At 44.9% G+C, this 23,157-nt stretch overlaps 1 protein-coding gene across 5 annotated transcripts in view; it reads right to left on the bottom strand.

Moving 5' to 3' along the window:
• The window catches only part of fgfr3 (fibroblast growth factor receptor 3), a 75,486-nt gene that overhangs the window by 35,949 nt on the left and 16,380 nt on the right, over nt 1–23,157 (bottom strand). For 3 of the 5 annotated variants that reach the window (XM_083792008.1, XM_083792009.1, XM_083792007.1), the window contains exons 3-4: nt 14,220–14,483; nt 8,125–8,190 (exon numbers count right to left, since the gene is read on the bottom strand). In XM_083792008.1, coding sequence (XP_083648134.1) covers nt 8,125–8,190; nt 14,220–14,483 — 330 coding nt within the window. The remainder of the gene's footprint in view (nt 1–8,124; nt 8,191–14,219; nt 14,484–23,157) is intronic. The other 2 variants (XM_083792011.1, XM_083792010.1) reach the window with 1 other exon arrangement.

Genomic DNA, 23,157 nt, shown 5'->3' with positions numbered 1-23,157 from the left:
ATTGAGAAGCAGCCAGGTCACAATGAGGGAGGCTATTGGTGCTGTATAGAGCTGGTGCAGGGCAGAGACTCACTATTGTTCTGGCTGTGTGGGTGTGGAGGGTGAGAGCAGCGAGGCATAGCTTGCTCTCTCTTTACGTGTGTGAGACTGTGTGTGTGTGTGTGTGTGTGTGTGTGTCCAAGGACAAAGGCAGGGGGAGGTGGCTGACCGGTCATCAGATGTCTCTCTTACTTTCTAAATACAGAAGGAGAGGACCTAATTACCATCTCAATGTGTGTGTGTGTGTGTGTGTGTGTGTGTGTGTGTGTGTGTGTGTGTGTGTGTGTGTGTGTGTGTGAGAGAGACCTGGGTTATTGTATTCAGAAAGAGTTCTCAGCATTTTCTTTAATCAAAGTTATAAATCACTAGACTCACCAGACTGGTCTGAATTTCAAACGTGTCACTGTCACTGTTTAAGCTGTGGGCGAAGAAAGCTAAATCAATAGAATATATGCCAATACTATGTTATATGTGTACATTGTAACTACTGCTGGTTAGAGATTCTTGCAAATGGTACTGGTTAGATTATTGTAACTGTGACACCCAGTAACAACTACTGGTAATGCTGGTTACATTATTGCATGTACAGTAACTACTATTAAGTACTGGTTAGATTGTTGTAACGACTACTCGTAATAATACTAGTTTCTTTCGGTCTCCCTTCCCTTTTCCCATTTATGAATCTTTATTTTTCCCTGTATGTGCGTGCGTATGTGGCGTGCGTACGTGTACCTACACCTCAGCAGAACCACCAGAGAGAGGAGTGTGACAGAATAGGTTGGGGTTTAGGGTTGTGGTTGGGATGATGGCTGACGTGAACAGATTCACACTCTGACACACATTTCTCTGGCTGTCGCCGTCAGCCTCACATAGTGTAATTATAACCAGACCCACAGAGAGCGAGAGAGAGAGAGCATAACACTCTCTGTGAAACAGATACTCATCTTCTTAGAAAGCAATCAAACAAAATGTATATACTTCACTCCTTTGAACTCCCCTGAGTTTGTGCGTTTGTGGTTGTGCAGTGTGTGTGTGTGTGTGTGTGTGTGTGTGTGTGTGTGTGTGTGTGTGTGTGTTCTCTCATGTGTCCATGTCTATGCTCAGTGTACATTTATGTGGTCTCTCTCGCTCTCTTTAGCCGCGTGTGTGTGTTCTAATGGAACAGCTGAATAATAACTTTGCTTGAATCAGCATCTCCCCAGTTTGTGAACACAAACAAGCTCTAGGCGCGCACATGCCGACACCTTAAAAGGGTAGTAACGGGTAGATATTTCTACTCTTCTTTCACTCCTCCACTCTCTATGTCTCTTTTACCCTCATCCACCCTCTCTCTCTCTTACTTTTCTTCCCTCTCTGTCTCTGTATATTCGGAGCGACATGGCACACAGCATGAGACAAACCTCAGAGGAGTCGGAGCACATTGTTTTCTTGGCACAAAATACACACACAGTGCACGCACGCACGCACGCACGCACGCACGCACGCAGACATTCAACACAGTCTCTGCCTATGTGTGGTCTCCATTCCTCTCTTCCACCTTCTCTCCCTCCTCCTCAGCTGGGCTTTTAAAAAGGCCTTCCTACTGGTGATGACTGGATTGCCATTACGATGGTTTTGAGAAGAACCCAAAATAGACATTCCTCCTTCAGGGAAACAGAAATATGTGGGGGGGCCATTCACTTCACAGGGCAGCAGTGTATTAACGCTATATGATATATACATCGGAAAGAGACTGTGGTGGTTTCACTGGCTCCATATTGCATTTTACATTGAAGGCCATATAAACACACTACAAGATATAAATGTTGTATAAACAGTGAGAAATGTTTTTATTACTTCAATTTATTCAACTTAAAACACACATGCAACTTTACTTATTTCACCACGTTTCTTTCAAATACATAAAATAGCTGGTTTATGCAGCTGTCCAGTATTTTAGTACTATAATTCATCCACTTAAACCCCATTTGTCTAACCCTACTTTTTCTTCTGACAGTGTCACAATAATTTAGCAGAAATAGCCCATCTAGCAGTTCCTGACAGCTTTTAGATCTGCTATTTTCACTTTTATTCTACTGTGAAGAATTGTGACCATTTTGGAGTTTAATGACTTTGCCAAAATGGGAACGCTGGGTTTAAAGTAACTGTCCCGAGTGTAGACCAGGTGTTCATCAACAAGCATTCTGCACCATGTCTTTACAGTAAACGTGTCTGGCCACACACGGTAGTCCTAAATGGTTGGATGGTATTTCCTCAGTGGAAGAAGGGCATAGAGGGGTGGAAGGGGGCTACCGCGGGGTGGAGGGCCATCATAGATACCCCCCCGTGGGGAGCTGGAACTGTAGATAACCCTCCCCTCCTGGGATAGACTCACTAACAGTCATCATGGCAGAAGATGGAATGCAATCAGCAGATACTAGTGCATGATAGTTATGCGTGTGCTCTGAGCTATGCACGCTACACTGTAGCTTATCCTGTTCCAACTGTAGGCGTTATCTAAGGGAGAGGCAAAATGCAGCCAGGGAGGTTAAAAATAAGCGACTGTATTTCTGGCAGCTTTGTTTGTTTGGTTTATGTCCGATAACAAACCAGTGCGAGTGACCATCGAGGGTGTGAGTGCCGTGGGGATTTTGCGCCGACCGACCGGGAGAGGTTGGTTAAGAAATTATGGTTTCAAAACAGAAACTTGTATGTATACAAACATATGTATGTATGCATGTAGAAACACCCATAGGCACTCCGATTGGTATATCTAACAGTGTGTGTTGCCAGTTATAGAAGTATCAGACAAACTTAAACTGCTGCAGAAGAAATTAACTGGCACAAGACTCGCTGTTCTGCAACACCATAGCATAGCACTGCAGACATGAATGTGTGTGTGTGTGTGTGTGTGTGTGTGTGTGTGTGTGTGTGTGTGTGTGTGTGTCTGGGAGGGTGGGGAGGAGGTAATTGTGTAATTTGCCCTTGCCCAGGCAGGCAGATTTCTCCAGTGATTACACTATAGGTTTTGAAGGTTGGTTGCCCCTGGAGGGCTTTCGCTCCGGGGGCCCAAATGCAAACACAGGAGGAGGTTGAATGGGAGGTTAGTGTGAATGGAAGCAGTATAATGTAGGAATAAACGGATACATTTTAAAGTGCAACTCTGCAGAAGCTGTCTCTCCTAACCAACGTTCCAACGTACCAATGTTCTGAACAATAGTAAAAGTTTGAATGGGTTATCATTGTAAACTTTCAATAAAGACAAAGTATTACAAACAAAAACAACAAAGAATGTTTGAATGGGCAGCAGCATTGATGGAGAAGTATGCAGCAGTGTTTAAGGTCCTTTCTCCTTTGTTTTGTTTTCCAAAGAAATATCAATATGATATTGATATGGCCAAAGAATAGGAGCAGTTCATGCAGCAAGAAGTGAGACTTATACCATGACTATTCATAAAAAGAAAATGATTCAAAGAAAAACATTCAAGAAGTTCTAGAAATGAAGGCTAATTTACTGGTCTGAAATGCAATAAGTTCTCCCCGAGTTAGCCCCGTAGTTTGTAGATAGACCACTAAACTCAGTGGAGGAGCATGTCTACAAAGTACGGGACTTCTACAGTGGCTCCATCTGTAGCTTAGCCCAGTGTCCAGCCCTCTCTTCCCCTGCCAGGGTAAACAGGGCCCTGCATAGCTCAGGAGCACAGCACAAGCACAGATTAGCCTCTGTTAACATTCCAGATGCCTCCTTTTCACTCGATACAAGCTTAGCTGAGTGTGTATGCCTGCAGGCTGCAATAAGTTTCCGTCTTAACAAGTGGTTACATGGTTACTGGAGCTTGATATTAAATAGATCAGATGAAAAAACAACAACTCCAATGTGATGACATGGGATATATCTGCCAAAAATGTATAACCCTTTGGGATAAATAAAAGTTGTCTGAATCCAATATTATTTTCCTGAGCTTCCAGTGACATATAAATGGCTCAATTTAGTTGAAAGAAACCAATGACGGTACACCATCTTTAAAGTAGAAGGGTGTACTTGTCTACTTGAATAAAGAAAATATTGTAGTAGGCTATGTATGTGTATGTCTGCAGGATATAGCATTTTCTTGTCACTTATTTCAAGAAAAAAAATAAGATCATAGTAGCAGAGAGAAATGTCTTGACAACAAGAAAGATACATACTGTTTTTATAGCACTGTTTTTTTTATAGCATATCTGTCCGCTCCCCCAAGGAGAAAGAACAAAAACAACACAATAAACAACAGACACATGTCCCATGTCAGCCCAACAACATCCGTGTTTCACATCAGCTCATGAAGGCTCTGTCTCGGGGCCAGTGTCCCCCCTGTCATTTCCCAGAGGAGGGCAAAGGGAAAGACAGCTGATGGATGACTAGTGTTTTGCAGAAGCATGAGATCATGACAGCAGCACTCTGCCTGCCTGTCTGTCTGTCTTTCCTTGTCTGTCTGACATTGTGCGTATAACTGCCTGTCTGTCCACCTCATTGTCTGTCTGTCTATCTGTCTTTCCTTGTCTGTCTGACATTGTGCGTATAACTGCCTGTCTGTCCACCTCTCTGTTTGTCTGTCTGTCTGTCTACCCACCCGAGTGACTATCTGGCAATTGTATGCTTTGTCGGACAGCACTGATTCGTTATTTTGGTCTGTAGTAGTATAATGTATTAATTGGAGAGTCTCTCTTCCTCAGTTTTCTTGTCTGTCCGTGTCCCCTGAGACAGGACAACTCATTAAACCTGCTCCCTGCTGTGACAGCCCTGTGCAACGATTTATTTTTCTTATTTCTCTAGCTCTCTCACCTGCATTTCTTTTTCACTCTCTACATGTCTTCTCTGCTTCTGTCCGCCTGATTGATACTTTTGTCAACCACTTCACTTCTGTGTCTCACTGTCAATCCGTAACCATTTCTGTCTGTCACCTTTTATCTCATCTCCCTCTCTCTCCATCATCTTTTTGTCTCCGTTTACCTACTTATCTCACTCTCTCTCTGCACCTGATTTCATCATTCTTAAAATTAAAATGTCCCATTCAATTCTTTGCCAACCCCCCTCTCTGACTGTCACGTCCAACCATTTCCACTTCCCCGCTCTCTCTCTCTCTCTCTCTCTCTCTCCCTCTCTGTTATCATTCTACATTATTTCCATCTCCCTGTGAAGGGTTTCCCCTACAAGTGACCGAGCCATCTACTCATCCAGCAGTGTCTGATCACATGGGCCAGTCTCCCCCGTTCAGCCGGCTAATTAGTACTGGCTTAGCCCACATTAAGCTCCGATACGGGGTTTAACGTTTCTGGGCTAATCTCTCTCCTTTTGGCCAGGAAATAGGAGCCTGCTCGTCATGTCATGAGGTAGACTTACATCCAGAGATTAACTCAAGCTGGCTGTGGCTATTTACCGGCATTCTGAGCTTCTCTTTCGGGGGAAAAAAACCCTCTTTAAGTTGGTTTCCGCTCCACCCCTGCACATAGAATACACTCTGCGCTTTCACTCGAAATAAAGACACACATTGAGACGTGTTCATGTTTGTAAGGTACTAAGTTGACGGTCGCCCCGGCGAATTAACAATGAGTGCTACAGTGGAGTGGGTTTAAATTCCAAGCTCTCAGACAGTAGAAGCAACCAAGGAGCAAGGACAACAGACAAAGCCAGAAGTGCCAGGAAATAGGTGGAACGAATATTCCTGTGACCAAAGAATAATCATGTATGACCAAGAGTTCCGAGGGTTTAGGGAGAAAATATATCTGGGATTTTATCTGCTAAATTTAGGAGTGAAACCAGACAGAAATTTGACGATGAAGTACAAGTTATCCATCTTTCTGTGTCTGTTTCTCTTCTACCTCAATGAAGTCTGATAACAAAAGGCATAGGAGAGCAGGGTTTGTAAGGTGTTGAGCCTCAGCAGCAGAAGCATTCTCTCTCTCTCTCTCTACCTGCTCATGAACTCTGCATGACTCGGAATGCCAAAACACCTCACGTCAGTGCCGGCAGCAACGGGGTGTAACCTCACCTTCACAACTACAGTGTATTGTATCTGTGCCACTCTTGTGATTTATTTGATTCTTTCCTTGTGCTCTGGAGACGAGGTGTGAAAAGAGCCTAGGGGCTGACCCTGTGTACCAGCATGCCGATGTATTGCAAAATAATGTGCGTTTGTCAGGATTTATGCTATGGCCCAGACGGCTGGCGTAGACGGGATGCGCACTAAGATTAGACACACCAACAGTCCGACATGCGGAAACAATGGTCGGACTACCGCTCGAATTGCGCTGCTCCCGACCCGTGCTTGCGGTTATGTTTAGGTTAGGTCGGACTAATGACTCCAGGCACCTATCCAGCCTGACAGAGTGTTGCGGGTTTGAATCCCGATCCCGTCGACCTTTGCTGTGTGTCACTCATCTCTCTCTCCCCATTTCCTGCCAGTCTACTGTCCTATGACGTAAAAGGAATGAAAATAGTCCTGTCAATTAAATTATTGACAGTTAGGAACCAAATGGACCATTATCGGTATCTGATAACTAGGGGTTACGTAAGTAACCAAAGTTCTATAACAGCGAGCAAGGCTGCTCACTATGGGAGTTTGCGCCCCCTGGCGTAAACACAGAAGCATTTATATAAACTCACAGACACCTTTGGCTGGGACTTTAGACGTCATGACGTTGAAACCCCGCCCGCCTTGGTCGGGGACTCAGACATCTTATAACACTAAGATGCACGTGGAAGCAACAAACAAGGCAAGAGGGGGCCGAGTTAGTAGGCAGCCACGTTTAAGTGGAAGCTAGGACAGCGCTATCACTAGCTGCTGCGAAAGACCGTCACTTTTTCTTGTAATGCCAAGATACACGTGGACAAACAAGCCACAAACAAGGCTCGCTGGTTTATAGAACTCCGGTTACACACGTAACCTCCAATTCTAATAATCAGTTTCACAAGGCTGCATGCCTGTAGGAGCCGAGTTGGTAGGTAGTCACGTTAAAGTGAGGACTAGGACAGAGCTATTGCTGGCTGCTGTGAGAGACCGTCACTTTATGTGGAGACTTAAAACAGGGCTGTCGCCAGCCACTGTAGAAGACGCCACGTGCGTGTGGAAGCTGAGAATAGGGCTATTGCTAGCCGTTATCAAAGACCGTCACACAACGTGGAAGCTAAACAGTATTATTACTATATGCTGCTCAGGTTACCACGCCGTTGAGGGTTTAGAAAAACTGCAGGACGTGTGTGTGTCGGCTAGAGCGGGCTATTAATAGCCACCGCTAACGCCGCCACACGTGTGGAAGCTGACAAAGGGTTGTGCACCGTTTTGAGCCCGTCACACGTTCGAGACCTTGAGGCCAACGAAAGTTTGTGTGGAAGCAAAAACTGGCTGTTGCAGACCATCACACAGGTAATTTAAAAAGCCAGCTAGGGCCGTGGGCCACTACACAAAGCTAAATTACCACTAAGTTAGTATTAACTCAGTAAGAAAGCGGACTTACCGTCTTTCTTCTTCTCGAAGCCTCTGGGAAAAGTAGTTTCCGCGGTACCGAGAAGGCTTCTCGTCCTTTGTGGAAATAAATCAGATACTAATCCGTAAGGGAGACTTCGTTTGCGCTGTGTTCACACATGAGAAGAAACAATCGAATGAAGACGTAGGACGTTGATGCACAGTTATACTGTGCCCCGGCGGGCGGGGTTTCAACGTCATGGCGTCTAAAGTCCCAGCCAAAGGTGTCTGTGAGTTTATATAAATGCTTCTGTGTTTACGCCAGGGGGCGCAAACTCCCATAGTGAGCAGCCTTGCTAAGCTGATTATGAGAACTATATGTATCCCAAAGGGCTATTCATTTTTGCAGATATATCCCACATCATCAGTAGGTTATTATATCTGAGGGGATAAGAATGTACACTCTGAGTGTACATCTACAATCTAACACTGAGGATTTCACAGTGTGGGGTCCTGGAGATGAAAATCGTATGAAATGGGGGTCTTAATGCATATCAAACTGGGAGTCCTTGAAATTAAAAAGGTTGCAAATCTATTGGTTCTGGAGCCAGTGAATGTCACACGCTCACACAGACAGAGGGTGATATGAAATGGAAAAACACACCATTTCCATTACCTGCATCTTCTGGATCTTCATCATAGTCTTCATCATCTCCGGAGGACAAAGAATCTAGAAAGACAGATGAGCAAAGACATTATAAATTGGATATTTTGGATAAGAACTTAACAAATATTACATTACATGAACTCAATCATTATTTTGATAGACTTTATTTTCTATTCCAATTGTATAGCTGTAAAAAGAAAAGTGATTTTGTCATTGTAAGCCCCAGTTACCCGCTATCCTTAAATCCTTGTTTGCCAACACACTAATGAGATAATGTATTATTTTGTAAAGCATTGACATCTGGGTTTAATTTGTCTCTGGAAAAACACGTTTTAAAAACATGTTAATTCACCCGACTAGTTGAACTCTGTTACCCATCTGATAACAGCAATCAAACACAGCTTCAGAGACTTTATCTAACCACAGATTTTTATGCAAGAACGGGGGAATTAAGAGGAGAGAGAGAGAGAGAACATGGACAGGAATTTTGCACATGCCAGCAGCCTGTTGGGAGATTAAATGGTGTGTAACACCAACAAGTAGTACACTGTAAAATCCTGAGTTGACAAAATGTTAACAGTTTGACTGTTTTTTACGATTAACCCGCATTTTAATCAACCCCCCTTCACTGCCGAGATTGTTGTATTACCTTTAGAGCACACGCTGAATTATTTGGGCTTTTAATCCGCGAAAATCGAGCGAAAATAGCTCCCCCCGTTTGTTATGAACGATCGAACCACCCGCCATCTTGCTACACCGAGAAGAGGCAGCACAGGACCCGCCTCCATGAGGCGTTGAACCCAATGCGTTTGCATTGGCCTCAATTTCCCAGAAGCCCTAGCAGCTCACAGCATGTGACGATTTCCGGTTCATTGTCAACACGAAATGCACCTCCTCTCTTCCTAAGCGGCGAAAAAGAATTTTCTTTTTTTTGTTTACATTACGGCGGATTAAACACATAAAACAAAAGTCGCGTAAGTCTTTTATGGCAGCGACATTAACCTGGAGTAATCCATTCGCGGCACGGAAACTGTTAATGTATGTACACGGAGGATTTTACTGTGCGTGTGTGTGTGTGTGTGTATGTCGCCGCGCGGACACACTTTAAAATTGACTGTGGCCATTGAATAAGTCATGAATGAGTCCACAGTTCTGTGTAGCGTAGCGGCTCTGTCAGATTGCTAACCAAACATTTCCACAGACATTACAAATGAGTGGGCTATTAGCACTGCCATTGGTGCGACACGCTTGTGTGACTTCAGGCATATGTGGATACACACACTATACACATGAGTAGAGCCATACACACTCCCAAAGCCACACACACACAAATATGTGCATGTGTGCACAGGAACCACCATGGTAGTTATTTGTTTGGTATGCTTGGATTACTGTGTGTATTTGCATGTGCCCACTGCCCAGTACCAACTCACTTATCTGAACGTGTGTGCGCACGCACGCACGCATGCACACGCACACACACAAACGACTGGTGCCGCATGTTCTGGCCTGGGTCAACGTGCATATACAGATGCACACATCCAACCACACACATGTAGTGGATAAACATTCAGCAACTGTTAGCATGGCTCATATGCATATGTGCATGCACACATACAGTATATAACACCCACACACATACTGTACACAAACATGCCCACCCAAACACACATGCATACACAAATCCACAGTTGCCACTTGCCACCACTTTTTTCCAGGGTGTATTCTTAATCTTTTCTGTTTCACACATTTTTACGCGGAGGCCTTGGTAATTATTTTCAGTCTGACCTCAAGAGTCTCTGGTTCACTTCCCACTGGTGGACTTAATGGGCTCCAGATGTTCACTCACTAAGCCTCAAACTCCTGACAAGGAGGTTGTTTCTTTTATTGTTTGCGTCAATCGATGCCACACTCCAGCGGTACTACTACCGGTGTTGAGTCAAAGCTATTCCTTTAAACTCGAGCCTAGCACCTTTACTTGTGGTCTTCACTTGACAACAACTCGAGTAGCACTGGTGTCGCCCCATCACGTTTGATGCTTCCTACAGTTGGACGTTGCACTCCAACTGTATTTTGGAGTCTGTTGTGGAGTTCATTTCATCGTGAGGGTCCATTATTTACACTGGATTATTCTGTGCACTCGATCAAAGCTTGACAAGCATTTTTCTATTGTTAATATCTTGACTTTACATAATCTGTACAAGTACTGCTATGGGTCATGGATGAGCGTCTACCAGTGCAATACACATATTAGATTTGAAGAGGTCCATTATAAGATGCCCTCCATTTTCAATAGGAGTTTTCATAATAACTGTCCTGAAAATCAATCAGGTTCTGTGTTATTTGTAGCGGTAAGGTTCAAGTGTTCAAAGTGTGTGTGTGTGTGTGTGTGTAAGTGTGTGTGTGTGTGTGTGTGTTTACTACTGTGTTATATACAGTATTTCAAGTACAAAGATCTGTTTTCTTTGATTCCAAAAGATTATTCACCACATCTAAACAGTGACTTTTTTTAAAGGGAGGGAAAGGAATAGGAAGTCTGAATTTAAAAAACGAATATACATGCATAGATGTCTCGTCAACATGTAGACTGTAGAGTTCAACTCTGTACTTGTCAAAAGACGTTCAACGCATTAACCCCATGAAGCAGGCGTCTTCCTTTTACGCTCCTACATTACAAAGTCCTTCCCTCCTAATGTGTACAATACGGGCTGGCTGCTCTCTGATGTCTGGCCTCCATCCAGGTGTTAAATCTGATACGGCTGCTAAATATCTGACACCTTACTCAAATATTTGAGGAAAAACATAATACGCCGCGTGTGTATTTAAGACAGAGCTGAGGTCCTGTGTGTGTGGAACTGGGTGTTAGAGGTGAGAACAGAACAGGATATTGCAACCACACACTGTAGAAGGAGCTATCTCAACAAGTTAAGTCTGATTTATACTTTGTTGCGTGCCAAAAAATAGCCTATCCGGGAGATTACACTGTACCGCATCGCTCAGCATTGTGAGCTTGTAGATCGGATGTTTTTGCAAAAACTATAAAGCATTATTCAGCCTTGCTACAGGCTAGTCCCATTAATCTTCTCAAGGAAAGTGAAATATATGCAGAAATATATCCGATGACAGGGATGAGATACAGTAGATACTGTATTTCAGTTATCCGGCCTACTGTGTGGCTTCTCCTGTGTTACTGCGAGACATGGGTGGATCACATTTGAGATATTGGTCACCCCATTCATGGAAAATCCTCCAAAGGTTTGATCTGAGATCACCTTCCCCTCTTGACAGACCAAAGACTTAAGACGCAATACAAGATTCCATGACTTGTATGGGCATCATTTTTCAGAGAACACACACAGGATTTAAGCACTGATTAAACAGACATTTATTAGCATGCAGCAGTGAGATGGTGCGTGTGTGTGTGTGTGCGCACGAGCGTGTGTGTGTGATTATGCTCCCGGTGTGTCTATCCAATATGTTGAGTCCAGTAGGAGATCAGAACATGCCTGGAAAAGACCATTTACTCCCAGGCACACAGCCAGACACGTGTGTGTGTGTGTGTGTGGGGGGGGGGGGGGGGGGGTCATGTGTGAGAGAAAACTCTCTCATTTCTTGCCACCCCATCTGTTTTCAATGATGAAGCGTTTTGAGGCTAATTGCTTTCTAATTAGTTGTCAATAACGCTCTCAGCTGGTGACCAGGAGCTTTACGGGAAGGGGCGGTGGGGGTGGTCAGGGTTGGGGGACGACTTTTAAGCTACTGCTCACTTCTCTCTATGACTCCGACACCCCTCCCCACACACACACACACACACACACACACACACACACACACACACACACACACACACACACACACACACACACACACACACACACACACACACACACACACACACACACACACACACACACACACACACACACACACACACACACACACACACACACACACACACACACACACACACACACACACACAAAAACACCTCCTCCAACATTCCTACAACAGATCTGTTTGCATCACACACATGTTTCATTTAGTCTCTCATATGATAATCAATTTAACCTTTGACTCAGTATCTATCTATGCTGATGTGTGTCTGTGTGACTCTCTGTGTGTGTGTGTGTGTGTGTGTGTGTGTGTGTGTGTGTGTGTGTGTGTGTGTGTGTGTGTGTGTGTGTGTGTGTGTGCGTGTGTGTGTGTGTGTTGGTGGAGAGGCTACATAGCAGACCTTTTCCTACTACAACACAAGGCCAGTAGAAACATAAAGGCCTTTCCCATCTCCGTTTTCCTGTAAACTGCAATGGACGAATGACACTGTGTCGAGGCATGGCTGTTTCTGCTTTGTGGCAGGAACTACTCTGATTCATGACCGACTGATTAACTGACTAATTATCTGACTGTGTCTGTCTGTCTGTCTGTCGGAGGCAGGTAGCCCCTTTTGGGACCTTATTTTAAGCGACATTATATTTGTCCCAGTGCATACTAGGGAGAGTGGATCGACATTCAAGGGACCTTAGATACAGCCTTCCCAAATACAAAAAAGCAAAATAAGGTCCTGAAAGGGGATAGGAGGGCTTTGTCTTTTTTACCAGCTGCGAAGCAGCAGCTGCCGTAGTCACCTAGTGGCAACTTATCATTTCATTGGCTGTCGTAGTCACCTATCTCTCTGATTGTCTGCCTCGTCTCTAGGCAACCAGACACTTTTTGCCTCTAGCCAACCTCTCAGCCAATGGGATAGCATTGCATTGCAGCCAGCAAGTTGCAACAACAACCCACTAGTTATTTCACCCACAATTCTGCAGATATAATAATGCAGCTGGTAATTATGACTATGTCATCAATTCTTGTTTATCATTTAACGTGTAATAAAACAAACCCTACTTTGAACATTATGAACTCAGCCTTTCCAGTGGATGACTGAACCATATATTTTTCTTTACCACAATAATACAAACAGAGGCATTCTTATCTCTGTTCTCTACAACATCTCTCACTGGTCTTGTTTTCATACAGCCATTGTCATTCTGAGATGCACAGCGTGAAGAGGGAGAGATGAACAGAGCCAGCATGTATTTAAATGATGAGGACGAGAGAGCTATGAAAAAGGCTGAAAGAGCGATATAAATGGTGGAGGGAATTAGACACGGAGAGATACACTGAGTGGAAACCATCTGAGAGGGGGGGGGGGGGGGGGGGGGGGAGTGAGAGAGAGAGAGAGAGAGAGAGAGAGAGAGAGAGAACGTGACAGGAAGGGTGAGACAAAGACACAGTGAGAGAAGAACAGACAGGCAGAGAGAGAGAGACACACAGAAGGACACGGACAGAAACAAAAGACAGCTGGAAAACTGGGCCGAGTTCAATTCGCATATTTCTAACCTGATGGAAAAGGTGGAAGGGAATCAATATTCTGTTTCTCTCGCGTGTCATCTCTCAGTTGAGAGAGAGAAGATAAAAAGAGACAAAGAGAACAATTGGAGAGTTTAAGCTAAGGACAAGGTTGCAAAAGAGTTGAAAACGTATTGGCTCAGGAGAAATTAGTTGAAAAGTTGAAGCAACAGGGCACGCATGCAATATATTTAACGGTAACTTATGTCTTTAAACATGAAAAATGTATGAAGAATTAATGTCTAAATCAGGGGTGGGCAACTTTGACGATGGAGAGGGCCACTATATTTCCACACTCACTCCCTAGGGCCATATATTACTGTCGTAGCAAAAATAGCCGATCTACAAGCTTAAAACGCATCGCGCTGCGACACGTTTTGAGCTTGTAGATCGGCTATTTTTGCTATATTCGAATTGGAATCCTGAAAATTTACATTTTTATGTAATTTCAAATGCCTTTAATTATACGTGTGTTGAGCATTGAGCTACTAATTTAGACTGAAGTAATTAAAGCAGGTCATGTTTGCATGTTGTGGAATTGTAAACAGCTGGAACCAATACTATATCAGTATTCTGATATTAACCTGAGGGCCACATTAAGTGAAGGTGGGGGCCGCATGTGGCCCCCGGGCCGCCAGTTGCCCACCCCTGGTCTAAATGAATGATGATGATGAAGTAACTAAAGCGTCTTCATGTCTTACCTGTCACTTTGATGGTGTAGTTGCTTAGCAATGTGTTGCCATGGGTAAGGCGGCAGGAATAGACACCAGAGTCCTCATACGACACATTGATGATGCGCAGCACCCTCTGGCGCAGGCGTGTTCGGTTGTTAGGCATCAGCCCGGCGCCATCTTTGAACCAGAGGATGGACTGGCCAGGGTCTCCCCGGTCACATGACATTTCCAACGCGTCTCCCACGCCCAGGACATAGTCCTCCAAGAAGGCTGCTTCGCTGGACACAGAGTCTATGGAATAAGAGAGAGAGATAGGATAAGATGTGGGTGTTCATCTTACTATTCAAATCAAATAAATAAATATGTAATCAATTTATTAAAAGAATATATGGTTCAGTCATCCACTGGAAAGGCTGAGTGAACCAGTGAAGAAAAAAATATAATTTCCATCAAGAAGAACACGGATGAAGTCACCCCTCCCTGACTCCTCTCCTCTGTCAAACAGCAACTCATTTACTCCAGGAGGAGTGTGCCAGCTTAGTTAGAGTCAGGGAAACATCAACATGTTTACTGGCTGCCTGGATGAGGATGCTTGCCCACACTGGACCATGGAGGACGGAGAGAAGGAGAGAGATAGAAAGACAGAGAGAGACTTCCCTCCTCTCCCCATCTGAGGTCTCTTCCAGACTTCAATTATACATAAACACCATCAAAGAGATTATGGTGAGGCACAAACACACACACAATCCTGGTGAGAGAATTCAAATTAATTGCTCAGGCAGCAGTTCAACATTTAACACACACACACACACACACACACACACACACACACACACAGGAGAGCCTGCCCTGAATGGGACGTGTTCAAAGTGTGATTTATGGCGGAGAAGCCGCCCAACGTTGACCCAGCAGAAGGCCAGTTACAGCAGCTCACAGACGAACATCCATCCTCAACACTTCTCTCTCCACGCTACACCACCGCAGACAGCCTCTCGCTGAGATCAGGAAATTGGAGCTGAGAGGAAAGGTTGAGGAAAAACCAAAAAAAAAGCTCACTCGCAGCCAGACTCCCGCAGTCAAGACAATCTTCACGGGGAATGCATAACACAGCCTATGAATTATAGATATGGCTTGGATTTGGATGTGAGGCAGGCACGCTGCTCCTATGGACCAACATTCAAAGTATGTGGGCTCCAACATAGATGCATTTGTGCGGCTGTGGCTCAGGAGGTAGAGCAGGTCGTCCAATGATCCCTGGGTCAGTGGTTCGAATCCCAGCTCCTCCTGTCTACATGTCGAAGTGTTCTTAGGCAAGACACTGAACCTTACATTGCCTCCAATGAGTCGGTCAGTGTGAGCTCGCCACCATCGGTGTGTGAAGTGAATGTGGGAAGTGAGGACGCTGGTGTTGACTGTTCGCCGCTTCACCTCCCAATGTATGAATGAATGAACCATTGTAAAGCACTTGGAAAAGTGTTATAAAAATGCAATTTATTATTATTCACGCAATCATTGCATTCGCAGACAGATACCCATACAGTAGCTCTCTGCACTGACAGTGAGGAGTGAACCGTTTAAAGTTGGCTGTTAGCAACTTAGCACATCTTCATTAGTAGTAATAATATAACGCACACCATACTGTATGCTTAATTATGTAAGAAGAGGGTCACAGTGATAAACTGATAATTGATGTACATACAATACTGACCACTGCAGAAACCAGTTAACTTTAAAATGCTAATTTCAGGAAATTAAAAACCAAACGCAGGGGAGAGGGGGGTGGCGTTAGGTGCTTTGGTTGACAGTTTGAGGATCAAATGGTCGTTTTTGGTCAGAAGTGCTATATAATACTTTTCATTGGTTCAATATTGTTTTAACCAACACACGGACCCAGACGTCAAGGGTGTTAAATAGTGACAGCGTTGACTTACAAAAAAGAAAATGAAAAAAGCTGAAAAATTGAGTTTCTGCCCGACAGCGACAATTGTGGTACATTCACCAAAACCCTTTAACTTCTGACAGCTGAAAGAGTAGCTAACTGCACTGTTCCAACCAGTTCCCCTTGGGGATGGACCCAAAGTGTTGCAATAAATCAGCAAGCATGCAAAAAAAAGTAAAATAAATGAGACTTGTACAATGGTTACATCTGTATGCATGTAAGAAATAAGCTGCATCGCTGCAGCCATTGAGAGTAGCCAAATGAAAAATGACATGCCTCAGCCCCTTTCATCCCTGTGCAACACCCCAGACTTAAAAGAATAGATGAGGTGTGCGTCAATTCCTCCCTGTCTCATTAAGCATGTTAAGAAAATGCAGACAAAGTCAATAAAGCGCTAAAGATGGTTGTACGTCGCTCTGCGCCCCCACTACCCCCCACCCCCATTTGACAGTTATATTTACTACTGTTTCTTTTTTCATATAAATGGTTCCATTCAGGACAGGAAAACCGCTCAGGAGAGACGGAGAGGGGCGTAAATTCAAGCACAGACACCCCCCCCCCCCCCCACCCCTTGTGTGAGTTACTGCCTCTTACCATAGTGTGTATCTTTGGGCCCTTGTGAATAGGGAAGGGAGAAAATAGGTCTTAGAATATCTTAAGGTCTTAAACATGGGACATTGGAGTTTATGGGGGAGATATAGTAATCTCCGGGGGCTCGTAGCTCAGCTCAGCTTTATGGACTCCAACACGCTCCTTCTTCTGCCCCCATCCCACTATTGGCTACCTTGAATGAACAGTAGCATTGAGTCTGGACTTGAGCCATCTACATTTCTGCTTGAATATCAGTGGCAAGTTACAGGAATTGGCCTCTGTTGAATCGTTGCAGAGACATTATATGGACTTCTTAAGCGTTTCGCTAGATACCCACACACTGTACTCACACACTGTACGGACAACATACAGGACCTATAATATTTTTTTTGCGTTTTACAATGGTTCATTCATTCATACATTGGGAGGTATAATGAGTGGCAATGGGACAGTGCAGAGACATAATGGCAACTTATGTAGTGACATGAGAACGTAACATAATGACGTGGTAGTGGGACTACAGCTGCACGTCAAAAATAGTGTGTGACAATTCAATGAACAATAGACTGTCATGCACACAGTATGTAGTTGTACACTCTAAATTCCCACATTCAGCATTCACATCGCAACACTGTAATATGTCCTCTGGTTATTGAAGGCAAATGAAAACGATCAAAGAGCAGGAGGACACTGTGACTGCTTGATTAATTGCCTCTGTTTGGAACGGGGGCAATGTGTTTGTGTTTGTGTCATTTTAGCGGCAACACATTTTGCTTTGATCCTGGGGGGAAAAAGAGATAGCGGGACCCGCGTGCATAGCAGTGCTCTCTGGTTTACAACGCTAGAGGCTGGCAAACTCAACTCAACAACAAACACGTTTTTCTTTTCGCGCAACAAAGATACATTCCTCCTCGTGTAAAACATAAAAGCAGCTTTTCTGAGGTGTACGGAGGGAGTAAATAAACCCAGTGAATAGTCCAGATCTTCACCCAGATCATCAATGACAAATATCCTCTTCCGCTACAGAATTTCAGGACTTTGAAATGGAGATTTAGAATTAGAAATAAAAGGGGGGAAAAAAAGATTGAATACTTTAAAAAATAAATTTGGTTGGAAAGGCTCCGTACGAGCAACTTAACTCATCTATAGCTTTGTTCTTCTGGTATATGGACCAGGTATAGGAGAACTATCAGTTCCCTGTGAAACATGCTATTCCAATGCATTCAGCACCACACTTTGTGATATGGTGTTTGTAGCTTGAGGTCTTCTGAATGTGGAGGAATGTTCGTCACGGCCATTGCGCCACAGTTTCCACACTGGTGGTTCTTCTCACTCCATTCTGGTGACATCCATCCAGCCTGGCATCCTCATCTAGACGCTTCCTGCTGTTATCTTGTCCGGCCTGGCATGTGCAGCAGGCTGGCTGGCTGGGTGGGTGGCTGGGTGGGTGGAGGGGTGGGGGGCACACTCTGTCCGGAACCTCCGGCCAGCTGGAAGCAATGTGCTATATCTACTCTGTGTGTGGGTGTGCGCTACTGTGGAGTGTACCCATGTCTGTGTACACGTGTGTAGGTACAGAACACTTGTACACATTTGCCTTCACGTTAAGAGCTGCGTACGTACCTGCGACTATACATATAGTACAGTACATACAGTACACTCTTATACACTCCCTAAAACAGCGTGCGTGCACACACACGCGCGCATGCAGGGGCCCCTACAGAGCAGAATCAGCGGTCACTCCATAAATCAGGAGGGGCCCTTGCCCTCCTTAGCCTCTCAGCTCAATATCATAACAACTGGCCCTTCAGAATGGCATAATGTCTCTCTTTGAGATACTGGTGGTGTGCCGTCCGTTAACGCTGCTGGCAGACTGCATCTTTTCTATGTGCGTCTGAAGAGGTTTATTTATCCTCTACAAACTCCTCCAGGGGCCCACAGGCAGGCAGCCTCTGGCCCCCGGGGATGAAAGGGCCTCTTTATGTGGCCAGGGCTTTTCCATGCCCCTCTCTCTCTCTCTCTCTCTCTCTCTCTCTCCCCTCACTGTTGGTGTGAGTGTGTCCATGTTTCTGTCTGAATCCATGTCCCCTCTTATGTTCTGGGTCTCTGTCATCTCTATCCATCTCTCAGTCTCTCAGAAAGCTCACTATTTTTGTCCTTTAATCCCAGTGTCACTTTTTCTACATACTTCTATGTCATCTTTCTTTCTTTCTTTGTCTCTCTCTCTCTCTCTGAGAGGGGGATGCTTATAGGAACAGGAAGAGGGGGTGAAACCAGACGAGGGAGTTAGCTGTCGCCACGGTTACAGTCTTGTAAGGTCAGCGAGGGAGGGGGAACATGGCTGCTATTTTGCGCTCTGCTGCACTGAGGCGGCATCAAGTCTCGTGTGTGTGTGTGTATATGTGTGAGGCTGTGAGTGTGTGTGTGTGACTGTGTCTTTGCTTAGAGAAGTGATTCATAACGGTTTCCTCACTTGTTGAAATACTGTTGAAACTACAACTGGCTTTGTTTACATTGTGGTTTACTGGATTGAACATACTTTTTTTTAGAATTTGTGAACACTGACTAGAGATACACAGACCCGACACTTGGATCAGGAAAGAACAACAACTCAAATGCTAATTTCACAGCTACTTGTCAAACTCTTGAAGAACACGCTTCAAAATGACAAACATTTAAATGGCCAAATATATTCCTGATGGTTATCTTAAAAATGCCAAGTAGGGAGAGTGTTCTTGAACTTCAAATGTGAGTGTAAACAACAAGCAAACAGTGGCCCCAGTGTGCTTGTGGGTTGAGCTATCCGTGTCGGCTCTGGAGGGGAGCAAGGCACATGTGCATACGCACACACACACCTCCTTACCTCCGAAATTGCTTGTGTCAATGCCATCACATATCTACCTCCAAAAACTGTTTTACAAGTGGTGCGTCTTTTATGCTTTGACGTTCTCCGTTGATTTATTGCAGTGATCGAGAACAATGCCTTGTTGTTCGCCATCACAGCCCGTTTCGCATGTAGCCACCTCCACACAGGTTAAAACAGGCAGGCTAAGCAGGGGCACCTGATGGAGGGGAAAGGAAGGAGGAACTGGTTGGAATAACGTGTTCCTTGCACGCGCTACGTCCAACCAGGGAAACTCCCCCCTGTCAGGTGAAAAGAAGTGGCTTGGACGCTCATGCATTGAAGGAAGCATGAGGTCAGTCCATTGCTCTCCCCAGGTTGGCCGAGGGAGTGTAGAGCCCAGGATTACATTAGACAATTGACACTGGGTGAAAAATGGGCTACAAAACTGTGCGATAAAAATTATAGAAAGAAAAAGAAACAGGCAAGCTACACAGAAAAATACAGAGTTTTCATTGAACTCTTAGAGCAGTGCATTTTAATTTCAAGGGCCCCCAGTTTGACATACATTTCTCTTTCTTGTGTCCCCAGTCTACAGTACAGTCAGTGTTAATTTAACTGGGAGAGTTACAGAAGTGTCCAATTGGTTCCTTTCCTAACCATCAATCAATTGGCTGAGGATCCCCTGGAACCCACTCAAGGACACCTGGGGGTCCCCAGTCCCCACATTCGACTTTGAGAACCAGATTCTTAAGACTCTCAGAACTTAATTAAAACTGGGGAGTGGTCAGAACGCCAAACCTTTACGGCCAACTAAAAAGAGGCGGAACAGGTACTTTTATTGAGCCTAGTGGAAGAGGGGAGTGCCGCATAGCGTTTTAAAGCCATATCACCATCTAAAAAAAGGTTTTTCAAAGTGATGTCTTCCAGATGGCACTGGGAGGCATTTGTCTTCATCAAGCTCCTTTTTTCTGAGCCCCCCCCCCCCCCCCCCCCCCCCCCCCCCACGCCTTCTTACAGTGAGCTAATAATATAACAGTGCCATGTTTCCAACAGCTGTACAGTGAGGTAGCCTCAAATAAAACGGTCACAAACAATTGGGCGGCAAATTGCCTCCTTTTTTTACTGCAGGTAATTAGTTGTTTGTTCCATCAATGGAGAAATCTCCACTTGTGGTCTTTGAACTTGGGCAGACCCAATCCTTTCCACGTTTGGGGCGATTGCATCGCTCCTGTGATTGGCAGACAAGTGAGGTTGACTGGGAGTATGGCATGTGTGATAAGTGTGTGTGTGTGTGTGTGTGTGTGTGTGTGTGTGTGTGTGTGTGTGTGTGTGTGTACTGCAAGGCTAGTACAGCAAAAAGAGCTTGTGATATGTCTGACTGCAACATTTGACAGTGAAGAATTTTGTAGAGGTAGAGAGAGGGAGGCAGAGAGTCTGACGAAATTCAGTTAATCAACTTCTGACAGCGAAATGGAGAGACAGAAATAAAGACAGGGAGACCTGCAGAGACACGAGAGACAGTAAGAAATAAGGATGCAGACACAGACAGAAATAGAAAGAATGAATGAATGGAAACTCCACTCTCCAAAAACACAGTCGCAGAGAGAGAGTCGCATAGACATGCAGTGCAAAAGAGACAAGACTGAAACAGAGACACACTGAGAGAGAGAGAGAGAGAGAGAGAGAGAGAGAGAGAGACAAACAGAAACGGATGGAGAAATGAATGGGTGACTTTTTTCTACTGGAACAGAGAAGTGGGACAGTCATAGTGAACCTACTGGTCCTCCTGGCAGCAGTGTGTCCAACACGGGGAGGACGGCGTGTCCCGCCGACCTCCAAGCCATTCTTTTACTCCAGTTTCCTCCGTTCGCTGCCAACCCCGACCGTTTGGCATGAACTCCCCACACCGCACCCCCCACCCCACCAGAACCAGCGTCACATGACCTTCACACACACACACACACACACACACACACACACAGAGAGCAGAGAGAGAGAGCATTTCTCTTCCTCTCCTATTTCTCAGCTTAATGGCCATTGTAAATCCCAAACCCCACGCTCCTCCTGGAACAGACTCTCCCTCTCTTTCTCTTTTTACACCTTTTGGGGGGTTTCTTTTTTTTGGTGGGGGGGGGGGGGGGGGTTGGAGGGAGGGGGGGTAACGTGCAGAAAAAGAAGTACCCTCCCCTAATCTCTGTTTAATATGGTTTGGCCGGATGTAAATACCTCAGGACAATGATGCTAATCTGAGCTGGCCTGACAACCTCACACCGACCACTAACAGACTGCCAAGAGAGAGAGACAGAGAGAGGGGAGGAGGAGGGATAACTCGGCAGAGATCAGAGGAGTGGGTGGGGTGGATTCCAGTCTGTTGGATGTTATTCTTCATCTTAGATGAGCCGTGCTCTGTCAAAAGGGACCCCCAATTTTTTTGTTAAAAGGTATACACTGCCTCACTAAAAATCACACACACACACACACACACACACACCCCTCCCAAATAAATGCACACATACTCTCTCATACACACACACACACAAATCCCCCCCCCCCCCCCCCCCCAAAATGCCTGGCCCACGCGCTTGACTGCGCTAACGAGCATCGGAAGCTACTGTACGTCCAGCGCGTCTTGGCAGCGCCCAATCGCCTTCGCTCCATTCACACTCCCCTCATCTATCCCAGCCTCCTCCACCCCTCCATCCTCAGCCCTCGGAACAAGAGGCTGGGGGTTTCGTTGGTGGTTGGTAATTGTCATTCCAAAGACAGACTGGCCTAGTTTCAATTCAGGACTTATAGTGTGTGTGTGTGTGTGTGTGTGTGTGTGTGTGGGCCATGCCTCACAAAAGACCCCAAGATGTCTCTCTCACGCAACGTGTGTTGGGTTCTGTAAAACATAATCACGGCATCAACCACAAAACAAGAGGAGAGAGGAACCAATCAGATTACAAGCTACAGCTGCTGTTTTGGGGGTCCCTGAATATGGCGTTTCAAAGCATCTTGTTTGCCTGGGACTAAATACTTCCATTTTCTCCCTCTTGTTTAAGAAGAGAACCAGGCCTGTGAGATGTATCAAGTCTGTCAGAGTGGACGTACTGTTCCCTGGTAACGTCACAATATATCAACTTGACGATGACTTGAGGGACCGAGACAAAACAAAGAGCAGGAAACCATTTGGCGACACCAGAAATGATTGCAAATGAACGGTACATTGCCTTTCAAACAAGAAGGCTCATTTATGCTTTGTCGCTTTGCAGGTTTTGCTGGAAAACAAATACGTATTTTTAAATTAAATAAGTGTTGAACCAACCACTTGTTGATTAGGACCATGTGATAAAGTATAAACAGTGATGCTAACAATGATGCTACAGCTCCAACAGTTCTTAAAGTTATGGAGCAGGAGCAGTCTAGCAGTGCTTCAAGCAGAGACAAAAAACAACACACCACTTACATTTCCAATAAATATCTCTAGCATATTCCAAACATTTCTGTAGATAATCCAGACAGACTTCAGGACACAGAGAAACCCATCTCTGAACACTGCTTGACACTGCATAGGGGAGAGAGTGATTGAAACATTGCCATGTGACCTC

The sequence above is a fragment of the Protomyctophum parallelum genome (assembly GCF_964188405.1).
Source record: "Protomyctophum parallelum genome assembly, chromosome: 20".
Taxonomy (NCBI): Eukaryota; Metazoa; Chordata; class Actinopteri; order Myctophiformes; family Myctophidae; genus Protomyctophum; species Protomyctophum parallelum.
The sequence above is the reverse complement of the archived record's forward strand: the minus strand, read 5'-3'. Positions and strand labels throughout refer to the sequence as shown.